The sequence below is a fragment of the Aspergillus multicolor genome, assembly GCF_047715735.1.
Source record: "Aspergillus multicolor strain CBS 133.54 unplaced genomic scaffold BDW74scaffold_6, whole genome shotgun sequence".
NCBI classification, from domain to species: domain Eukaryota; kingdom Fungi; phylum Ascomycota; class Eurotiomycetes; order Eurotiales; family Aspergillaceae; genus Aspergillus; species Aspergillus multicolor.
Window position 1 is genome coordinate 439683 of NW_027395957.1, and position 20611 is coordinate 460293.

At 51.6% G+C, this 20611-nt stretch overlaps 6 protein-coding genes across 6 annotated transcripts; 1 reads left to right on the forward strand and 5 right to left on the reverse strand.

Annotated features, from left to right (window-relative positions):
- Positions 1 to 149: 149 nt before the first annotated feature.
- BDW74DRAFT_122154 (uncharacterized protein) lies at positions 150 to 1974 on the reverse strand. Its single transcript, XM_073722045.1, has 3 exons — positions 1589 to 1974; positions 1042 to 1536; positions 150 to 989 (listed from the first exon to the last, which is right to left on the reverse strand). Exons 1-3 carry the CDS (start codon positions 1778 to 1780, stop codon positions 165 to 167), a joined length of 1512 nt encoding a protein of 503 aa, XP_073585967.1. The 5' UTR covers positions 1781 to 1974; the 3' UTR covers positions 150 to 164.
- An 897-nt stretch (positions 1975 to 2871) lies between these two features.
- On the reverse strand, positions 2872 to 5798 carry BDW74DRAFT_176024 (nucleic acid/nucleotide deaminase domain-containing protein; the record flags this gene model as incomplete). Its single annotated transcript, XM_073728492.1, has 3 exons — positions 2872 to 3703; positions 4366 to 5278; positions 5327 to 5798. 3 exons carry the CDS (start codon positions 5796 to 5798, stop codon positions 2872 to 2874), a joined length of 2217 nt encoding a protein of 738 aa, XP_073585968.1.
- A 965-nt stretch (positions 5799 to 6763) lies between these two features.
- On the reverse strand, positions 6764 to 8840 carry BDW74DRAFT_148783 (putative CTP synthase). The gene is made up of 5 exons (XM_073723784.1): positions 8651 to 8840; positions 8590 to 8597; positions 8372 to 8541; positions 7533 to 8326; positions 6764 to 7482 (listed from the first exon to the last, which is right to left on the reverse strand). The coding sequence occupies exons 1-5, from the start codon at positions 8801 to 8803 to the stop codon at positions 6856 to 6858; spliced, it is 1752 nt and encodes a 583-aa protein (XP_073585969.1). The 5' UTR covers positions 8804 to 8840; the 3' UTR covers positions 6764 to 6855.
- A 676-nt stretch (positions 8841 to 9516) lies between these two features.
- Positions 9517 to 10667, forward strand: BDW74DRAFT_148785 (NADP-dependent oxidoreductase). Its single transcript, XM_073723785.1, has one exon. It carries the CDS (start codon positions 9586 to 9588, stop codon positions 10594 to 10596), a length of 1011 nt encoding a protein of 336 aa, XP_073585970.1. The 5' UTR covers positions 9517 to 9585; the 3' UTR covers positions 10597 to 10667.
- A 12-nt stretch (positions 10668 to 10679) lies between these two features.
- Positions 10680 to 13995, reverse strand: BDW74DRAFT_122197 (putative sterol glucosyltransferase). The gene is made up of 6 exons (XM_073722046.1): positions 13566 to 13995; positions 12807 to 13506; positions 12603 to 12760; positions 12189 to 12552; positions 11792 to 12136; positions 10680 to 11732 (listed from the first exon to the last, which is right to left on the reverse strand). The coding sequence occupies exons 1-6, from the start codon at positions 13840 to 13842 to the stop codon at positions 10763 to 10765; spliced, it is 2814 nt and encodes a 937-aa protein (XP_073585971.1). The 5' UTR covers positions 13843 to 13995; the 3' UTR covers positions 10680 to 10762.
- Positions 13981 to 18751, reverse strand: BDW74DRAFT_176028 (transcription factor domain-containing protein; the record flags this gene model as incomplete). Its single annotated transcript, XM_073728493.1, has 4 exons — positions 13981 to 16099; positions 17325 to 18031; positions 18092 to 18179; positions 18228 to 18751. The coding sequence occupies 4 exons, from the start codon at positions 18749 to 18751 to the stop codon at positions 13981 to 13983; spliced, it is 3438 nt and encodes a 1145-aa protein (XP_073585972.1).
- Positions 18752 to 20611: the final 1860 nt, after the last annotated feature.

The following is a 20611-nucleotide window of genomic DNA, read 5'->3' on the forward strand; positions in this document are numbered from 1 at the left end:
TGAACGAAGTATCTCTCCTATTTATCCAATCACACAGTGCAGTCTATTCTATTAAAATGTGTTCGTTATCTAGGGACCATAACCCTAAGTCACGGCATGCTCAGCGTAGCCAAATACCAGGGCTCGAATGCTAAAGCTTAATCAGTGCTTTGCCTTAGCACAGGCTAAATCTCGTGGTGCGCCCTCCACTTCTTCCCCGCAAAATGTAAATAAACCGTCGGGAGAAAGCTACATCCCATAATGAGCGCTACCACAACCCCGGAGCTCTTCGCAACCCCCACACTCTCAAACATACTAGGGAACCAAAACGGCCCAATGAACCCCCAAGTCGATCTGACAAAGTTGATAAACACACCTACACCCCCGGCATCTTGCGGATACGTATCAACGGCATACGTCGTGAGCACAGTTGTAACAACCTGGTTCCCAAACGCCGCAATGCCCGTCCCAATAACAGGGGCAACGCGCCATTTCCCCTCCTGAGATTGTTCAGTGCACACCAGGAACACAACCATTCCCGCGATGGTGAGTAGGTATCCAAGGTATGAGAGCCAAAGGCGGAACTCCGGTGGTGGCCGGCTGTGGCTGCCCATTTTGTTCTTGTGCGCGATATGTCCGGCGCGGTTCATCCAGGTGTCGGACATGACACCGCCCATTTGCTCGCCGAGCAGAGAACCAATAATGAGGCCGAGGAACTGTAGGCCTAGCTGCTGTGCGTTGAGTTCAAATTTCGCCTGCAGCAGCTGCGGGACTTCGACACTGTTGAGCACGGACGCGAAGAGGAAGACCATGCTGTAGGCGATTGCGGCGAGGAGGACGGGGATGTTGGTGAAGAGGGATAAAGGGCGGAGGAACTCGGCGATCGTGAAGGGGGTTGGGTCGATGCGGGCGAGTGTCATGTATTGGTGGCGCTCTGGGGAGGAAACGGGCCCTGTATAGCGTGTTTCGGGGCCGAAGAAAAGGTACAGGATAAACTGAACGCCATTGGTCTCGAACCTGTCAGTTAGCTATGCATAGGGGATATTTGTGAGGGAAGCATACGATGGCCAGCACCCAGTAAATCCACACAAACCCGACCCGTTCCGCCACGAAGCCAAAGATGAACGGGCCAACCGGCACACCCAGCGTCACCATGACTGTCCAAACTCCCATATACCGTGCTCTCTGGTGCTTGAAGAACGTCTCCATCACAACTGCACTACCTAGCGCCATGGCCGGTGAGATAAAGAACGCCACGAGGGCTCGGCAGGCTGCCATGGATGCATAGTCGGGGCTCTTCGCGCATCCGATATTGCAGACGCAGCTGAGAGCCAGTGACATAAGGAAGATCGGTCGGCGGCCGAAGCGGTGGGAAAGTGGTTTCCATAGCAAGGGAGCAGCGCCGAGGATAGCGATCTGTAGGGAGGTGAGGTAGGAGACTCGCTGGATGGAGACGTCGACGGCTTCGGCGATTTTTTCATAGGCTGGGATGATGGCGGCGGCGGTGAATGTGCCCATGCAGGCGTGGAAGGCGACGAGGGCGAGGTTTGTTGCTTTCTATCGCAAGTTAATGGTGGTTTTGGACGCAGGTAGAATTGCGTTGGCTGACCTTCCACGACGGCCAGTTGTACGGATCCGCCGGGTCCATGCTCGGCACGGGGTCAAGGTCCAGCGTCCCATGTCGTTGGATCAGATATGCCTGGTGCTGTTCGGAAAGTGCACCTTCAGGAGGCGTGTACGCGCCCGGTCCAGCCTCCTCCACGCAGGCAGATTGTGTTTTGTCCAACATGTTGACCGTCATCTTCCAGGTAAGTTGTCTGGTCAACTTTCCAGAATCCAGACCCAGCCGGGGTCCAACCCTCTATATCCCTCTGACTACCCCAACGTTTCGCGCGGGGATAATCCCCCATTGTGGGTCGCATGTCACGTCTGGAGATAGCGCAGGGGGTCCGGGGTTAGCGCGGGGCCAGCGTCCTATCCGGGGTGGTGACAGCGCTGACAGTGGAGATCGTGACGCGCTCCGGTAGATAAAGAGCGGCATCAGTGCCGGTCCCCGGATAGAGTTGTCTCTGACAGTGCCGATTCTTGCCCTGAATAAGCATTTCTCTTGTCTTTGCTTGGTTGACGCCTTGGGGTTATCCCGAGGCTCGCAGGATGGAATTGCCGATGGGGTTTCCGGCTCCTTAGTGCTTATATCTGGGTTGTTTTCGCCACGGCTAGGCGCGCTGTTCTGACTCGAGGTCTTGGATTCTTTCGTGCGAATGTGTCCCGAGGACCCCGTGGGATACGTTCACCGACAGAACTCTGAAGTCGACCTTGCAGCGTGCTTGCTGTGCCACACAACATATCCTTGTTTCGTAGGGAAACAGGTCGGAATAGCCGAAGCGCCCTCCGTGTTCCGCCGTTATTAATCCCTCCAGAGCAGGCCAATTGTCGCATTGCATAACGCTCAGTATTTGATCCCATATCACTCGAATACTGTAAGGATAGCCTTCCTCCGCGTCAACCCGGGTCAGGTCATTGTCTTGGCTTGGCAAGCTCGACTGGTGCATCGTGATATGATTGACTTGCAGAGCCAACGCCAGGATATAGAATTTGCCCAAGTAATTGGTAGTTTCGCTAGCTCACGGCGTACGTATAGCCCTAGAGTGATAGAAAGCGCAACTCGACCTTAGTGTCGGCAGTCTCAACATACGCCACCGGAGACCTCTAGGAGACTTGCTCCTCGCGTACTAATTTCGATCCAATGTAACCTGCAAGATGTCACCGGCCCAGGACAGTTTATCTAGCCATCAAGGTTTGGCAACCTGCGAAGCACAATGGCCGTCCTGATACCGGTCTCAGAAAACTCAGGCAGCTTCATCAACCGAACGCCCACTAGACCACCACTATTCACATTCCGGACCTCAACTGCATAGTCACATCACCGATCCTAGTAGTCCGGATCTGTACGCGCCGTCCCAAGTATGCCGCTCGGTCTTCGAGTGCAGCGTCGAATTCCGCATCAGCCTCATCAGGGTGCGTTAAGATAACTCCGTCCAGCCCCTGTGCCCGATGGAGTTTCTCGACCTCGTTGTATGCTGACTCTGAGCAGAGAACCGCTGTTTCAACAATCATACCCATATGAGCGCATCCGTCGAGCGGGTACGGACTGTGCAACAGCGCAGCATCGAATGAAAGCGGACCCAGCTCTGATTCCATGAAGCTCGCGAGCTGATTTTCGATGCAGGCGTAGTGAAGAGTCATCTCGTCGCCTTCGTTCTTGAAGAACTGCGTATATGCATCACGCAGGTTCATCCGCTCCACCGGCGTCTGGCAGTTCCGAAACCCGTAATCGACAGCGACTGCGCGATGGGGAAATGGTTGCGATAGAAGGGTAAACCGCTTCAATTCCCACACACTCTGATACCAAGTGCCCATGGCGCTCATCAACGTTTGGAAGTTTCGCATTTTCCGTATTTCCTCGCCCAGTCCGTGCTTCTGGAAGAGCGCGACCATGCTAGAGCTTACCCTTGCCTGCCAGAACTCTTCAAATTTGGCTCTCTTAATGAGCATCCCGTAGAGCTGCGCGATTCTCTGAGTCTGAGAAACATTGGAGGCTGTACAGAAGCCAAGATAGATCCAGTTATCTTCGTCCACATCTGGCATGAATCCGTTTCTGATCTGCAACCAAAAAACGTAGGATTCGAGCTTCTCGCGAGGTTTCAGTGTCTGCGCAAGGTTTCTGCAATCTGCCAAATCAAGTATGTGTTTTGCTGAGGTCTCCATTACTAGACTCCAGCTTGCCACAACGCCAGAGCCAAATTGATCGTTATGCAAAAGCCATCGTACCTCATCTCTAAATCTAGCGCAGGGCACTTGTGAACCTCGGAACTTAATCAGTTCTCTAAGTTTGTCGGATTTCCATGCTTGCCTCAACTCATCCTCGCTCACGCCCCAATTGACGATAAGGTCGCAGTACAATTTAAAGAGTCGCTGTCGATCGAACCCAGATGTGAAGCAAAAAAATCCAAAAGCCGTTGCGGTATCATCATCTGTTGGTATAGTCTTTTCATAGCATGCTTGGATCAAATCGTCCACCTCATCTAACGGTCGGCCTAGGCGACATTTGAATTTGTGTGAAATCCAGTGCTTCTCCTGACAGGTTTTGTCACAGTATAATACCGAGTTACATCTTTGGCAGGAAATCAACATGTCATTCTGTACCCCACATTTACCGCATGATGGAAGGGCTATTCTTGGTACCGGGTGGAAAGCCTCGATCTCAGACTGCGCCTCGTCATCTAACGCGCTTGAGAGCAGCGCTCCTGAACCTTGATGATCTGTTAAATTCCTTCTCCAGTGAGCTTCAGTTCTTATCTTTAGCACATTGCAAATGGTTCATACCTGCCAGAAGCCTCTTCCATATCCCTTTTTGAGAGCCACTCATTCTCCCTAGATTGTGAACGGAGGTCGGGGATACTGCGATTGAAAGGCGACCATGCATCATGTCGCTCAGCAACCGGTGTCGAGATAGTAGACTCTTTCATAGGGGCCAAGTGTTTGTTATCCCCGGAGTTGCATTCATGGTGCAATACCTCGCGGAGCTTTTGTACTGTGGCGTCCAGCCTACCATGAATTGCAGCAGGCATAGCGATAGCATGGGGGAGCGTCCATTGGCCATATACCTTGCCATGATTATTCCGCGCCTGAAATATTCCCATATGACTCAAGACATGGCCACACAAAAGACAGGTCTTTTTGCTAATTCCAAGATAAGGAAACATGCGGCCAACAGAGTCTGTACTGAACAGATGCAGGATCATGCGTATCTCAGCGTGGACCCATTTGTCTTTCTTCAACGCCACATCGAGTCTTTCTGGATGCCTTGCCCTGTAGTGTTCTGAGCACAGCGAGAGCTGCGGCTGAACCTGCCTCGGTGGGTACCCAGGGAGAAGCACTATCTTGACACGCTTTAGTCCGGCAATTTCGCGGGCGGCTTGGTAAAATGTAGCAAACGAGTGGTTTGGACGGCAGATAGATTCCAGTTCTCGACATTGTCGGTACATCTTACTGGGTAAAACATTGTCCTTCAGTTGGGAGTAAAAGTCAGTGCTGTGGCCAAGGTTGTCGACAGTCTCCACGAACGCTGATGCTGGGATGCGCCTGTTCAAAAAGCCGTTAATATAGGAAGTAAAGTCCTCTAACCCCTTGCTTTTCCCTAGCAAATTTAGGAGAGCCTTCGCATGATGATTCAAGCGTGGGCTATAGTAGTCGCTGAACTCCTTCCGCAGGTCAAAAGCATCCTCAGTCGACGAATCTAGAACTCTTCAACCAATGAGACATATCCCAGATCTCATAGGCTTACCATGTGATGCAACAGCCTCCAGCATCTTAGCGATCTTCTCAAGCAGCTTAATGTCCAGGCCGTCCCAGGATGCATTACGAGCGGCAAGGATCGTCGCCTCCTCTTCCCTCTCCATCAAAGAGGTGCAGGTAACATAATGTGCTTCCTTCTTGCGACAAAGTAGTTCAGCCATACGATCCAGAAAGTTCATCCGGGTCGACTTTTGCGTGGCCGTCCTCAGTCGGCCGGCGACGTCGGTGGCGAAATTGCTGCCATTCTCATCTCCCTCATCGTCTGAGCTGTCGATCTCGTGAATATCTTCTTCCCTGCCTGCTGCTAGTGGCGTGCACTGCTGATGCTTGATCTGACATATTGTCGCTAAAGTTGTGATTTCCGACTCGATATCCGGAGGGAATCGCCAGATAGAATATGGATACCCAGCCTCGTTGAGAGGCTTCTCCACTGGACGTAGGAGAACTTGAACGTGTGACATCTCGTTTCCGAGTTCTGGTCGGGATTATCCCAGGGAAAACAATGTCTCGGTGATACAAAATAGTTCAGTTGATGGAGTGATGGAAAGGAGATGGATGGGATTACGGGCGGGGTAGGTGTTGGGCGCACCTGCCGCATGCGCCCCGTACAGTGTTACTTGCCTCCTCTGTAGATGCATATACACTGTACCTGCACACCGAGCTTAGGAAACCCATTCATTTCCTTCAACTGGTTCGACACCTCAAGCATAAGAGCAAGTACAGGCCGATTGAAGACGACCTTTACTTGGATAGGACGAAGATTCCTAGAAGCCAATAGTTAAAGGCGAGGTCGTACGTTGTAACCTTGCCTCCCGAAGATCCATCGTACTTCCGTGCTCTGCTTTGGGAAAGATGTATGGCCTCGGGAGGACTCGGGGAATAGCGAGGTCCATCAGCTTTTTTCCAAGGTTGGTCCACTGCTTCTCTTGTTCTCAGGTTCGTAGTTTCTGGTATATGTCCTTTATTGAGTGCAAAATGGAAGCATACCATATAATATCTGGAGAATCTGGCACCAGGTCCAGGCCCGGCCGGGTGCTCCTTTCGTCTGAGGCAAGCAACCATAACCAGAAAACTTAGATGCTACAAAAACACTATAGTACAAGAAGGTACTACCTGGGTAATAAAGAAGAATAAGCAAGTTCGGTACTTTGAATTCTTCAAAACAGTTGAACATCTGATAATAACCCACATTACAAATGTCAATTATCACAGAAGCCAAAATCCCGGCTGGTATCAGATCTAATCGTCGGTTTGAGTCTTCGTCATCATGATATGCCGTTAATCGCCTTGTATGAAAGTCCCGGTATAGCTCAGTGGGTGACTTTTTTCTTGTTCTGCAAAGACAGCAGGAACTGCTTGGAGGTAGATTCCTTGCTAGGCCAGGAACGGGACAATAGTGAGTTGTTGCCTTTTAGAAGATTCTCATAGTAGATTCATATATTCATTTCTATTTATGTCCCTTTTAAAATAAAGATACCAGATGATCTACCGCACAAACACCAAACACAAACCCGCTAATTAAACAGCCTCAGCCTTAGAGCGGACCTCCAGGTGGCTAAGGTCATGCGCGCCCTGGAACGTCTCGGTGATTTCATCAAGACACCCCGCAGCGGCCGCAAAGAAACCCAGGAAACTCTTGCTGGGCGTAATAACACGGCTCAGGTACTCAGGGTGGAACTGCACACCAACATACCACCGGTGGTCCTTGAGCTCAATGACCTCCATACGCTTGCCGGACTCGTCCTTGCCGATGAACGAGAGACCGGCGGCCTCGAGCTCCTCGACAAGATCGGGGTTGACTTCATAGCGGTGGCGGTGGCGCTCCCAGATCTCCTGCTTGTCGCCGTAGAGCTTGCGGAACTTGGACCACTCCGTGCCTTCTTGGAAAAGGGTGGGGCGCTTGCCGAGGCGCATGGTGCCGCCCATCTTGGACTTGTCGATTTCAGGCATGTACACGATAGCGGGCGTCTTGCATTCCTCGTTGAATTCAGCGCTGTCGGCTTCTGTCATGCCACAGACGTTGCGGGCGTATTCGATCACGGCGACTTGCAGGCCGAGGCAGATTCCAAGGAAGGGGACGTTCTTGGTGCGCGCCCATTCGGCGCACTTGATCATACCCTCTGTGCCGCGCTGGCCAAAGCCTCCCTAGAAGATGTTAGTCATGCCAACGCAGAAAAAGAGAACTTGAGACATACTGGAACGAGAATACCGTCCGCGGTGGAGACGGCGTGCCACGCCTTGTAGTATTCGGCGGGGTTCTCTGTTTGGTGGTCCTCTTCCAGGTGCGATGACTCCACCCAGACGAGGTTGAGCTTCTTCTGGCAGTGCATAGACGCATGTTCCAGCGCCTTTGTTACACTCAGATATGAGTCGTGCAGACTTGTGTACTTGCCGACCAGGACGATCGAAACGGTGTCGAAGATGTGGTCTTGCGTCATGGCCAGACCGTGCCACTTGTGCCACATGGCCTTGCCGAGATCGACGTACTTGGGCTCGATGCGCAGCGACCGGATCTCAAGGAGGTCCTTGAGCGTGTTGAGGAACCCTTGGTTCTCAAGGAGGATGGGCACCTGGTAGGTAGACGGCAGATTGTGGACTCCGACGACCTGATCCCGTTCCACCTGGCAGGTACCGGCGATCTTGCGGATGGTCATCTCCTCGAGGGGGGTCTCGCAGCGGCAGGCGATCAGGTCAGGCCTGAGACCGCCGCTCCGGACGTCGCTGATAGCGCGCTGTGTGGGCTTCGTCTTCTGCTCCGAGCCGATCAAGGGCACGTAGCTGACGTGGATCTGAAGGAAGTTGGCCTTTCCAACGCGGCGTTGGAGCTGGCTCATGGCCTCGACGAACGGGGCGCTCTCGATATCTCCGACGGTTCCTCCGAGCTCGATGATGCAGACGTCGGGTTCGCGTCCGGACTCGTCGATGGGGACCCGGGCGACGCGCTCAACCCAGTTCTGGATCTCGTTTGTAAGATGCGGCACGATTTGCACTGGCCGGTCAGCTGCGTTGTTTCTAACCGCGTCGAATCACCCACCCGTCTTGCCCAGGTAGTCACCCCGACGCTCCTTCTCAATCACATGTTGGTAGATCTTTCCGGTTGTGATGTTGTTGTCCCGTCCGAGCGTGACACCGAGGTACCGCTCGTAGTTTCCCAGATCCAAATCAGCTTCACCCCCGTCGTCCAAGACAAAGCATTCTCCGTGCCTTCGTCGGTTAGCGCGTTATTCGTTCATCGAGATCGCAGGAACATACTCCAAGGGCTAGACACAGCTGTCAGCAACCACCCAATCCAGAAAATAAGCGGGGAACATACGTTCATAAGCCCAGCATCGGGGTTAAGGTAGGGATCAATCTTGATGCTCGAGACCGACAAACCAGCAGTTTTCAGCAGCAAACCGGTACTGCTAGCAATGATACCCTTTCCCACACCTGAAATAACACCACCGGAGACAAGAACATACTTCATCTTGGCGAATGGACAGTTCAATGGCGGCCTGCCTGGCAAATACCAGGGAGGTAAAGAAGGAGCAAAAAAAATCGATACGCGGGGCCCGATAACCATATTTTTGCTCACCGCCGGGGAAAACGCGGCAGATAGTGAGGCGCTGTGGGGCTTCCGCTTTGGGAGTCAGGCCTGGGTATTCAGGCTACAATTGAGTATAGATCTAGATCGATCGAGCTCTACTATATGCCCCAATCCATGATCAAGAAGATACCGAGCTTATACCTTTGTCATTGTACATTTTGGAATCTGTCGGCAAGAGACTTGAAAAGATCATGTTCTTTCGTATAACGGCATCTGACAATTACCTTGCGCAAGTGACAGAAGGGGGGACAACATGACGAGGCCGCAGCGAGACCCCATCGGCAAGCAGAGGCAATCTATGCTCATAATTCCAGATCTTGATCCCATCATAATCTCGTATCCCGGGAGTCTTCATTGGTAAGCCTCTCTATCCATGATCTCCGGCGATAGGCTATTGACCAAGCCCGTGCCAAGCCCGCAATAGCCTCGCAATACGAGCATCTAGATCAACCATTGCAACACCACCTTGGCTCCGAGTATGCCGATTGGACCGGGCTTTGGGACATACACCGCCAGCATGGGGGTGCAGGATATATAGTCTTTCAGATCTCCAGCCCTTCTGCGGTCATCATCAGCATCATCAATCTACTCTTCTCAGCCAGCTACAAACAAACCAAAGTATCGACTTGAACTACTTACATCCATCATCACCAATTCACAAAATGGCCACCGAGAACTTACCAACCTCAATCCGCGCCCTCCTCCAAGCAGACCCCACCTCACACACCATAACCCTCGTCCAGCGCGCCCCCCCAACCCCAAACTTCGAGGCGAACGAACACCTAATCCGCGTACACACAACCTCCCCCTGCGCCGGCGAACTAAACTGGCCTTCCCTCGTCACCATGGACGCGACCCTCAAGCCTGAAATAATAACCTGTAACGACGTCGCAGGCACAGTCATCACCGCCCCGCCAAATTCGCCCTTCACCCCAGGGGCCCAAGTCTACGCGCGCACAAGCTACTGGCGGCCCGGGTGTGCGCGGGACTACGCCATCGCAACGAGCGAGGAACTTGCGGTGCGGCCGCAGAATCTATCCTGGGTTGAGAGTGCCGCTGTGCCGCTTTCTGCGGAGACGGCGTGGCAGGCTCTCTTTACGCAGTCGGGGGTTGGGGGGTTTGGGGATCAGAGTTGGAAGGGGAAAAGGGTGCTTGTTACGGCGGCGAGTGGGGGTGTGGGTGTTTGGCTTGTGCAGATTGGGGCCCTCACTGGAGCGCAAGTAATTGGGACGTGCAGTGGGCGGAATGTGCAGTTTGCTAAAGATCTCGGGGCGGCTGAGGTGCTTGATTACCATAGCACAGATTTCAGGGCTTGGGGGGCGAAGGACGAGAATAAGGTTGATCTGGTGATTGACTGTGTTGGTGGGAAGGCGCTTGAGGATGCGTGGTGGACGCTTAAGGACGGTGCGACGATTATTGGGATTGTGCAGCCGCCTGAGAAGAAGAAGCCGGAGGGGTTGGAGGTCAAGGGTGTGACTGACAAGTTTTTCATCATGACGCCATCTGGGAAGGATCTTGAGGAGATATCGAAGCTCATTGAGGAAGGGAAGGCCTGGCCTGTGGTGGATAGTGTTTGGGCGCTGGAGCAGTTTGAGCATGGGTATGCGCGCTTGGAGAGTGGGCATGCGAGGGGCAAGGTTGTTTTTGATTTGATGTTGAATGTGAGGAAGTGATCCTTTGTCTCTGTCTTTCATGTATTTTCGGTATGAATTGGTATGGACTGAAAAGCGTGTGTTGAGAAGTTGATATGGTATTCGCTAGCAATAACCTGACTTTTGATAATCGTTTGGACTCTCTGAGATATCAAGATACCAAGGAGCATAGAATCAACCCACCAGCCTAGACAGCATCCCGATTATTCGCAATATCCCACGTATCAAACCTCTTTGTAAGCAACCCAGAATCCCCGCGCTTCCTCGCCTCAAACGCCCGTAACACCGCGCCTCTATCTATCCTTTCACTGCCAGAAGCTGCCGTCGCCGCAGCAGCAAGGAACTCCCCCTCCCTCTGCCTCGCCTTCAGAACAGCCTTCCTAGTCTTCGACCTTACAGAAGAATGAATACTCTTGCAGATCCCGTGTCCGGGATACGCCACAAGCCCCAGCGCAGCTAACACAGTATCAACATTAGCTACAATCTCCACACGTAACGCGCATAGAAGCATATAAATTCCAGAAAAGGAGCACACACCAGACCCAACGTTCGCTGCGACACCAACCGTACCCTTTGCTAATCCCTTCACTGCACCGAGGGCGCCTTCCTCCTTTGCGCCTTTAATAGGCTGCATGACGACTCCTGTAAGACCATCGTACATGCCGCGAGAAAATGAAGTACATCCGACCACAACACCGGATTTCCAGTCCTTGACGGGTTTGTGTTCTTTTACTTCTTCCCCGTAGAGGCGCGGGACGGCACGAAGGCCCTCGGTTGTTGCGAGAGGGATGTCCACTATGGCGCCTTTGAAGTAGGAGGTCAGGACCTTGCCGATGCTCTTGGCGGAGGCGCCTGCGATCGTGCCCGTCGCTTGGAGAGCACTGGGGTTGTTCATTGGAGTGGGTGGCGGCTGGGTATCTGTGTTTGGTGGAGGTGTACTCAGCGATCGAGAGATTGGCGGAGTAGAGGCAGCGGCTTCAGAGCTCTGTCTAGACTGCGGGCGTCCTCGCTGCAGGTCTTGATACTCCTGGTAGGGTTTGAGGAAGATATCAGCCGTCGATTTGACCATGTTCGTTCCTGTCCCGATGGCTGCCGATGCAGTTCCCGTGACTGGGTCCCAGCGTCTATTTTCGATGTGCACTGGCTTTGGTTCGTAGCTATGAGAGCATACATCAGTCCTCTGAGTCGTGTTGCGCGTAGGTGAGAAATAACGTACACTTGTAGAGCTTTCTTATCAAGCCGCAAATGCTCCACCAGCATCTGCGCCGCGAGTTTCGACAAACGCAGCGAGGGTGATTTACATTTCCACGTTGCTGCGCGGTTTGGAAGCAGGTCGCAGCGCATTTGATCAAGCGGCAGATTCTTATGAAACGAAGCAACAGCAGTCTTGACCCCGTCTTCGTACTGCATTTTTGACGCGATGCCCTGAGCTGCACGTTGTGTTTCCGGTTGCAGGCAGAGCCCGATTGCCTCCGCGAGATTCGCCGCCGTGACTTCTCGATATGGTATTGGCTTTGGGCCTGCGCCGGAGGCTGCAACCAGGTTTCCCCAGAATGGCTGGCTAGAAGTCACATTAGTATCAGGAAAACGAAGTGGTTTGTCTCATCTCATACTCTCCGAAGAATGGGACTATTGCCGTAGGCCGGCCATTGCGGAGGCCACACGCTGTCGTCCCGGCACCACCGTGGTGAACGACGGCGGACACATGCTGGAATAGCCATTCATGGGGACAGTCGTCGATGTAGTAGATGCTGTTAGATGGCTCTCCGCCTAGTTTACTCCAGCCACGAGAGATGATAGCACGAATTCCCAGTGTCCGCACAGCGTCTAGGATAGTTGCGGTGAATTTCTCGGGGTCATCGATGACGATGCTGCCGAAACCGATGTAGACGGGTGGCGGTCCATTCTGGAGAAAGGCATCGAGTGATTGGGGTGGTTTATAATCTGGCGCATCGCGGAAGAAAAAACCACAGACATCTAGTCGAGTCAGCTTAATCCTATGGAGGCAGGGCAACAGGATGCCATACCAATATGTGCGGGCCAGTCGGCTGGTTTCCTCATCAGAGCAGGAGACCAGCAGTAGGTAAATGGGACCTTCAGAGTCGATGCCAGCATTGGCCCTTCTGTAACCGGGACAGCCTCCAAGTCAAGCTTCGAGCGCCAGCTGTTGATGACATCCCCAAGCCTGCCGGAGTCAGAATAAACATGTGTAAGTAGTTCGTCAGACTCACCCCTGCCATGTCAACCACTCAACGATACCGTACGAGAAGTAGTTCGCCATCTCCTGGCTTGTGTCGGAGTACTTCAGATTCGCTAGCGGATGCGGGAACGCCCTCGTGCTGCTCCAGGGCATAGTAAACATCAGGTGGAGCGGAATTCCAAGCGCTTGGGCACAGTGGATATGCGCAAAACTCGGCGGGTTAGCAATAATGGCCTCTGCTACAAACGAAGCTCCTGTGACTGGATCATCTTCGATACAAGACCTCCAACACCCATCCAGCATCTCGGCAACCATGTCCCTCTTCTTCTGTATGTCTCCAGCTCGAAGACTATGCAACTGTGGGATCAACCCAGGATTCTTGACCATGTACGCCATCAACTCGGCTGGGTTACCGCCGATTGGGTAGAACTCCAACCCGTGATCTCTGACGAAGGTGGCGAAGACATCGTGCGTCGCGAGTCGGACTCGGTGTCCGTGCTTTTGCAGCTCGTTCCCCAGAGCTATGAATGGTTGAACGTCCCCTCGGCTGCCGACCACTTGGATGACGATGTTGAGCTGGATGTCGATGGCTGGCTGGGTATCTTGTTGGATCTCCTCATACGGCGGTGGTGGGCCGAGCGGGTGATCCACCTCAGCAGGGCTTGTACCGATGAGCTCTGCCACAGCCCTACAGGCTTTCGAGTCGAGGTTTACTTCAATTCGGCCATCATCTGTTCGCGGATGTTAGTATCATGCAAATTGTGAATAGGTAGGTGGTGACAATGAGCACCTCTCATCCTGCCCCCTCCTGGGACCAGCACGCTCGGGTACCTGTTCATCTTTTCAATCGACAGACATTCAGACAGCTTACAGAAGGCAAAGTGATGTAAGGACGAAGGAACGAAGTCTTTAAATGATTCCGGGGACCATGGTACTTCAAAATTTGGGATTCGACTATTGATGCGGTGGGGCCCGTACTCGTATTTGTTACTCTGTAAGGCAATTGATCCCCTTGGGGCACAGACCATATCGCATCTGTGGTCGAAGCAGGCAGACATTTTCTCCATTATTCTTTTCCTTTGACATCACCATGGGACAGACACCTAATCCTTATTTTTCGGTTGCGGATGGTGGGAAAGAGTTTCGTTCAGGGGCACATTTGAATTGGGAACTGCGGTGTTGTCGACAGCTATTTGTCCATCAAATCAAGCTGCTTCCACGCCTTCCAGAAGATCTGCATAGCGGTTCAATGATCGGCCAATCAAGTTGACAAGCTCATAGATATAGTCCGCCGTGAATAGCCTGGCCCAGAGTCTGGTCACAACCGCACTTAATCGAGTATTGTTCGCCAACAGCCACGACCGCGACACTCCATGCTGAGCCTCCATTACCATTTCGATTACAAATTCGAGGAGTTTTGTCTCTTGCTCTGTCAGCCTCGGCTCGGGGTTAGGTACGGTGGCGATCTCCAGCCACTTGGCCAGGAGAACCGCACATTCAAGCGAGCAAAGAGCGTACTGATTGGACCAGGAGACGACCAGCGTACGTGCAACATAGTTAATGCCGAGTTTTATCGGTGTGCTCAGCGCATGAGCGCAATGCAGAGCTGCGCGAGTCAGCCGGTCACTGCGCTGTACTGTGAGGTTCTGTCGGAGAGACCTTGCAATCTCATCTGGGTTGAAGGTCTGTAGGCGTCGCGCGGAGCTAAAGTCGGCATTCAACCTGATATAAGCCATTCGCAATAAGGCTGTGGAGGTAAATGAGATCGGGCCATTGGGATTGAAGGGATCCGTTGAAGACTCTTGATTGCGTTCCCAGCACTGACACCAATTCTCTAATGCATGTTCCAAAGATGTGATCTGGGCCGGTGATAGGGAGCTGCTGCTACATGCAGGTACACGACACGCCTTCTGAATCAGCCAGATGATTTGAATGATAGCATGAATGAGCGCATAGCCACCGAGAGAGGTAAAGCTTTCCAACTCGCCTCCAGCGTTTGGAGTACGAGTGAACAGGGAGTTCAGAGCATCCTGCAGTCTCGGGCTTCCGCGGCCATATTGCCTGCACTGCATCCATTCGCTAGCACTAGCGGCGGTCCACTCGTTCTCCGCGCAGGGAAGATCGAGTTTTATTTCCTCGGTCAAGATATTTGGCGGGACGTCGAAAACAATCGTTTGGATGCCCAAGAAACAGAAAACGATCAACTTTGTTCTCTTGGCGCTCTCTTTGCGAATCCAACTCTCCCATGATCCATCTTGCCGGGGAAGGCTATTCAGTCCATATTTTCGCATTAGGGTTTCCATTGGACTACGTATGAACAGACCTTCATAGTGAGGTGGATAATGTTCGAACCAAGAAGAGACCGACATCAGCATAAGCAGTGACTGGATAGTCTCCAGAATATCCTGACTTTGGTCGACGGATGATGCCTGCTTGGTTTGATGATCGTGGAGTCCATTCCATTGGAATTCTCGCCGCATGTGCTCCATAGTTACAGCCTTGGCAACCTGGAAAAGACCAATGCTGGTGTCATGTTCCCGGCAATATTGAGCGCCTAAGGCTGCCATTGACAACACGAGATGCAGTGGCGTTGTCTCGATGTTCAATGTGGGTATATGCAGGAAGGGGTAGTGATCATGATATCCAGTAAGATACCCCGTGAGACACCGAGAGAGGGCATGGCGGGAAGGGATGGACTGCTCCGGGATCACATTGGCATAATCCCGGAGCTCACGTACAAGCCGGTCGCGACACTGTGTCGTTACCACAATCGGGACTTTTGGCGGGCGGGTTCTGGTAGGCGGTTGAGACTCCTCCAGTTGCAACGACGGCAATTGCGTCCCATGACGAGGAAGCACCGGGCGGGACGGAGTTGCTGCTCCTCCATCATGGCCAATAGTCGAAGGATACTCCGATCCTGAATCAAACTGTAGCGGAGGAAAGAGCGGTAATGGCTGGTAGGTCGGTGAATATGGATGACTAGGCAGAGGGATGCTGTCTAAGAAAGACGTGAAATCATCGCCCTCGTACGGGAAAGGCTCACTGAAGGGAGCTGGTTCTGGCGCCGGTGCAGTCGGAAACGCAACATGTGATGCGGGTAAGACAGGCTCGCCCGTAGAGGGAAATGGGTGGTCCGTTACAGCAGATGCCAGCACGTTGAGGCCATCGAATACTGGCTGTGTAGACGCTGCGGGGACAGATCCCGGGGTTGAAGCCGCCGGAGACGAGCTGTGGGTGAGACGCTCATGGCGGACAAGTAAATCCTTGCGAGTAAAGGATTTCGTACATTTGTCGCAACCGAACGGTTTCTCTTTGGTATCTGGCCTGTATGTTAGCGAGTAATGGATGATTGGGGAAGGGAAGTAAGTACGCGATCGTTCGTGGCGCTGCAGATGCTCGAGCCTCGCAAATTTCCGATCGCACCTCGGGCATTGGTAGTCGCGTGTGTTTCTAACCATCCCGATCAATACGCCACGTTTAGTACGACTAACGCTGGCGTTGGTGCATGATCTGATTGGCCCCCGGTCGGAAATAAAAAGCTGAGTGACTGGTGGATGAAGTGAGAACGCCGGAGACGGAGCTGAAGCTGGAGATCGGTCGGGCGGGGGCCGACGTCTCCGAATTATCTCCGAGCATCACCAACTGCACAGCCATGGAGAGAGTTATGGTCAGGGAAAGCTTGATTTAGAGGGTGCTGGAGTCATACTATTTGATGCTCTGTAAGACCCTTGGAGTTGGAGATTACAATACAGCCTTGCGTTATATATTTTTAACATATCCTCACCGTGCCACCGCTGAGCACTACGGCGGAAGTTGTATCCAAGGTTAAGCAACAGACTACATGAGAAGTAAATTCAAAATGTACTAGTATTCAGGGTGAATGTTATTGTTAATTATAGGCATCCTGATGTCGCAAACTGTAGCGTTGCTAATATGGCTATAGTACTACAGACCAGAAGAGAGCTTAGGGCAAAGCGATGACATAGATAACTTGAGATTCAACTGCAACATACCATGATTATGTACGGTAGCGAACGAAATTCAGTCAATAGCAGAAGCAGAAGCAGAAGCAGAAGCAGAAGCAGATCAACATAAATCGGAACATGAATAGTAAGCCAGTACAGTACTGCAGCATCCCCCACGCATTTACCGCGTCATGATACCCATCCGGCGAGCTCGCCTCTCAGGTTCAGTGTAAACAGTGCTATTTATAGGAATGCTTTATTATCAGGCATTATAATGTTCGCTAAATCGCTCTACGGGAAACTCAAATAGCCCAGGTACTATCTGTTACAGTGGAGTAGTTGCGCTTACATAGATTCGTCGGCTAGCTGGCTGATGTCAAAAAAATAAGATACACAATAACGAATCAAAAATAGAGTCAATCTTAAAACAATTAACAAACCCGAAATGTGAAGCCCTACAGGCTCTTGATTCCAAGCCTCCTCAAGCTATTGTCACCCTCCAATCGCAACTCCATCCTTGGAGACACGGCATTCAATGGCCATTGGTAGATCTGCGGCCAATGATTTTGCGTAGTCGAACTGACATGACCCGTTCAATCGTCGAATGAGGAGGTCCCTGTTCCATTTCTTGCTCTGCTACCGCCCATCGCGGATCCGTGTTTCTGAGCAGCCAGGTTGGAGTGAACAAGATCTTCTTGTTTCCCTCTATTCCGTAGATATGAGGGAATATGATCAGAGAGTGTTGGAGCTGGGGCTTGACGTTAGACGGGGGTTGCACCGATTCTAGGCCGGGAAAAACAAAAGCAGCCGATTCATCATCGCTCTCAGCAGGTTCAAAAGATGACTCGTACTTTCTTCTGGCATGCTGAATTGGATGCCAGATTTCAACCGCTTTCTGGACAATCTTTTCAAGACTCTGACAGAATTGACTGGTTTGCTCGTCCGAGAGCAAAGGGCAGATGTACGATGACACGTTTTTCACTATTCTCCAAACTCGCCATTGGCAGCTCTTGCTCTGGGATTCGGAGTCCAGTGAAAACAAGATGGACCGGCAAAATGCCTCTTTCTCGGTATTAATGGCTGCCAGATCGGCTAACAATGGGCGGATCAGACAGTCTTTGCCCGCGATGTATGTAGGCTGGAATATGTATTTGTCGATTTCCCTTGCCAGTATGGCCAGGATAACGGCGAGGCGCATTTGCTTCGCCGCCAGGGAGTTGGAGGATGGGAGGGGCACGCGGTGCTGTAGAGCAAGACTGCAATTTCTCAGTCCCTCCCACGCTGAACGATCCTGCAATGCAAGTTAGAATTGATACCATCTTCCACTTTCCGGGAAGAGGCGTGCACTCACCCGAAGCACCTTGTTATCAAGGTCCATCTCGAGCTGGGAGTGGATCTCGGTCCTAGCATAGTCCCAGAGGGACGCATATTCATTGATCCTAATGCCGTTAATACAAGCCTGGGATAATGAGGGGCACATCACTAACAGGTGTTCCTCATCCAACTCACTGAAGCCGGTGGCAAATCCTTCCAACTCACTCAAGCGGGTATTGGCTTCTGCCAACAGCCGGTTTGAATTAGAACACTCTATCTGCAGATCTTTAATTCTGTCCCTTGAGGCAGTAAGTCGTTCTCTCAGTTGTGTGCCAGCACTTTTCATATCATTGATGGTTGATTCTCTGCTGGTGATTTCGCCCTGTAGGCCAACAATCTTGCTCTGGGCGCTGGCTACGTGATCCTTCTCCCCGAGGTATTTTGATTTCCAGCTTTCAGCCTGGGATTTGATCTTCTCAATCACCTCTTTCTGTGCCTCAATGACTCTTCTTTCTTTTGCAATAGCTTGCTCAAGAGATTGAATCTCCTCTCGAGTTCGCGAATGCGCGTTCTTTTCCTCCTTGTTGCGCTCCAGTATTTCCTCAATTATCAGCTTCTTCCTTTCAAGTTGGTTCTCCAGCTCTTCCTTATGCTTCCACAAGTGAAAGCCAGCTTGGAAACTTGGGTCGCCCGACATGTTGCTGTCATGGCTAATGCCGTTCTGCATATGACCGTTCTGCATGACTGAAGTCTGCGGGAGGATGGAACTGGACACTTATGCTGATGGAGGTGATGACGATAATAATAGAAACAGTGAAAAAGATGTATGAATTGGTTGAATTGGTTTGAAATGCTTGTCAGACCTGCGCGCGATGAGCAGCTTTATGCATTGCGCGGTCTGATGCGCATGAAGGCTCGCCCTTGAACCGTTCTCTTCTCCGACACAATAAAGACAGGGGGTTCATTAAAAGGATGTAATTGTGCCCTGTCAAGGCGTGATGGTTCTCTTGGTGTATTGCCGCAGCCCATGGCAGAACCATGCGTTGGCATGGCATCATTGGGTACCATACCACCTCTTCTCTATTCTTTATCCGCTCGTTCCGACAAAAAAGCAGCTGTTGGATGCCCCCCGTCTCCCCTTATCGTTTAATCTCAAGGTTGGAATACGACCGAGCTGCAATCGAGTCACCTTCGCCTGGGATATTGATTGGTTCCAAGGTCGTTGATATCCTGAAGCTCCAGTCATACCAAATATCTCCCAGGCATCGCATGAGGCTTGCAACGTGGCCCACAGTCATCTGCGAGCCTCAAACTATGATTTCCAAGTCCCGTGTGTAACAACCCCGCACTGAATGGCCGGCGAGAGATTCTATTGGAACAACGTAGCCAACAGGCGTCTTGGTTCCCCAATAAGAACGTCTCGTCTGGCGCCTCAGCCCTCTCACTTGTATTAGAGTTCCAGGCGAGAACATATCTCATACATATGACGGCCCGCCGGCACGGACCTATCCGCCTTACTCGATGCGGGGTAGGATATTGCATCCATGGATTTAGATAGTATGTTTCCGGGTGCTTGGGGATGCATCGCATGACTTTCAAAATAAACAAAAAGATAGAGAGCAAAAGTAACTATCTTTTGAGTTCCCTACTCTCCCCTGGCACATAGACCGTCGGGGGCAGTAGACCATGACGAAAATAGATTAAATAAGCCAATCTCAAACACCCGGGGTGCCCTTTGTAACCAGAGAAAAGTCCGGTTCAACATCCACTTCGCTGCATACCGTAATGGTTGTTAGGATCAAACTCTATCACCATTACGACTAGGTCGGTCTATTTAGAACTTTCCCACGGGACCGCCAGGTAAGTTGACGCTTCATACCTAGTTCATTTAAGTGTTGTGGAGGTAGGGATTAAATCCCTAGCGGCCGGCCAATTGGCTCCGCGAACCATGACTTCTGGCATTGCGTGATAGCCAGAAATCCGACCAACAGTTTGAACAGGTGACTAGGACAAGTTCTTTCGCTGTTTATTAAGGGGTTTGAAAATTCCTTCTTAGCTTAGTGGGTTTTTTGTAGCTACGATAATATTACTTTCGTTTGGTATTATCACGGATTCAAGGTGCTGTCTCTTCAAGATTCACATTTAAGACGGTGGCAAGGAAAGCAATCACATCAGACGCGCTAGATTCCCCAAAAATTTCACAAAAGCCAGTTACTGTTTTATGGTAAAGCATAAATGTCTCTTAACCACCGAGTTCGAAAGTGTGGTCTCCAGAGGTGTAGCCATCCGGGCTAATTGCTTGGTCTTCCGCGCAAATGGATAAAGCAATATCTTATACGTCCTTTTAAATATAAAAGCTAGCAATTCTTTCCAACTCGAAGCATCTAATAAAATGCAACAAAACAACGCGAGAAAAACGATGCAAACTCAAACAGGCACTTGCCACAAGAAAATGCCTTGAAACCATGTGAATCAGCCTTGCACTGCGCTGGCAGCGCTTGACCTCAGCCCATTAAATACAAGGCGAAGTCCAATGTTCGCAACAAGGCTGTGGCGG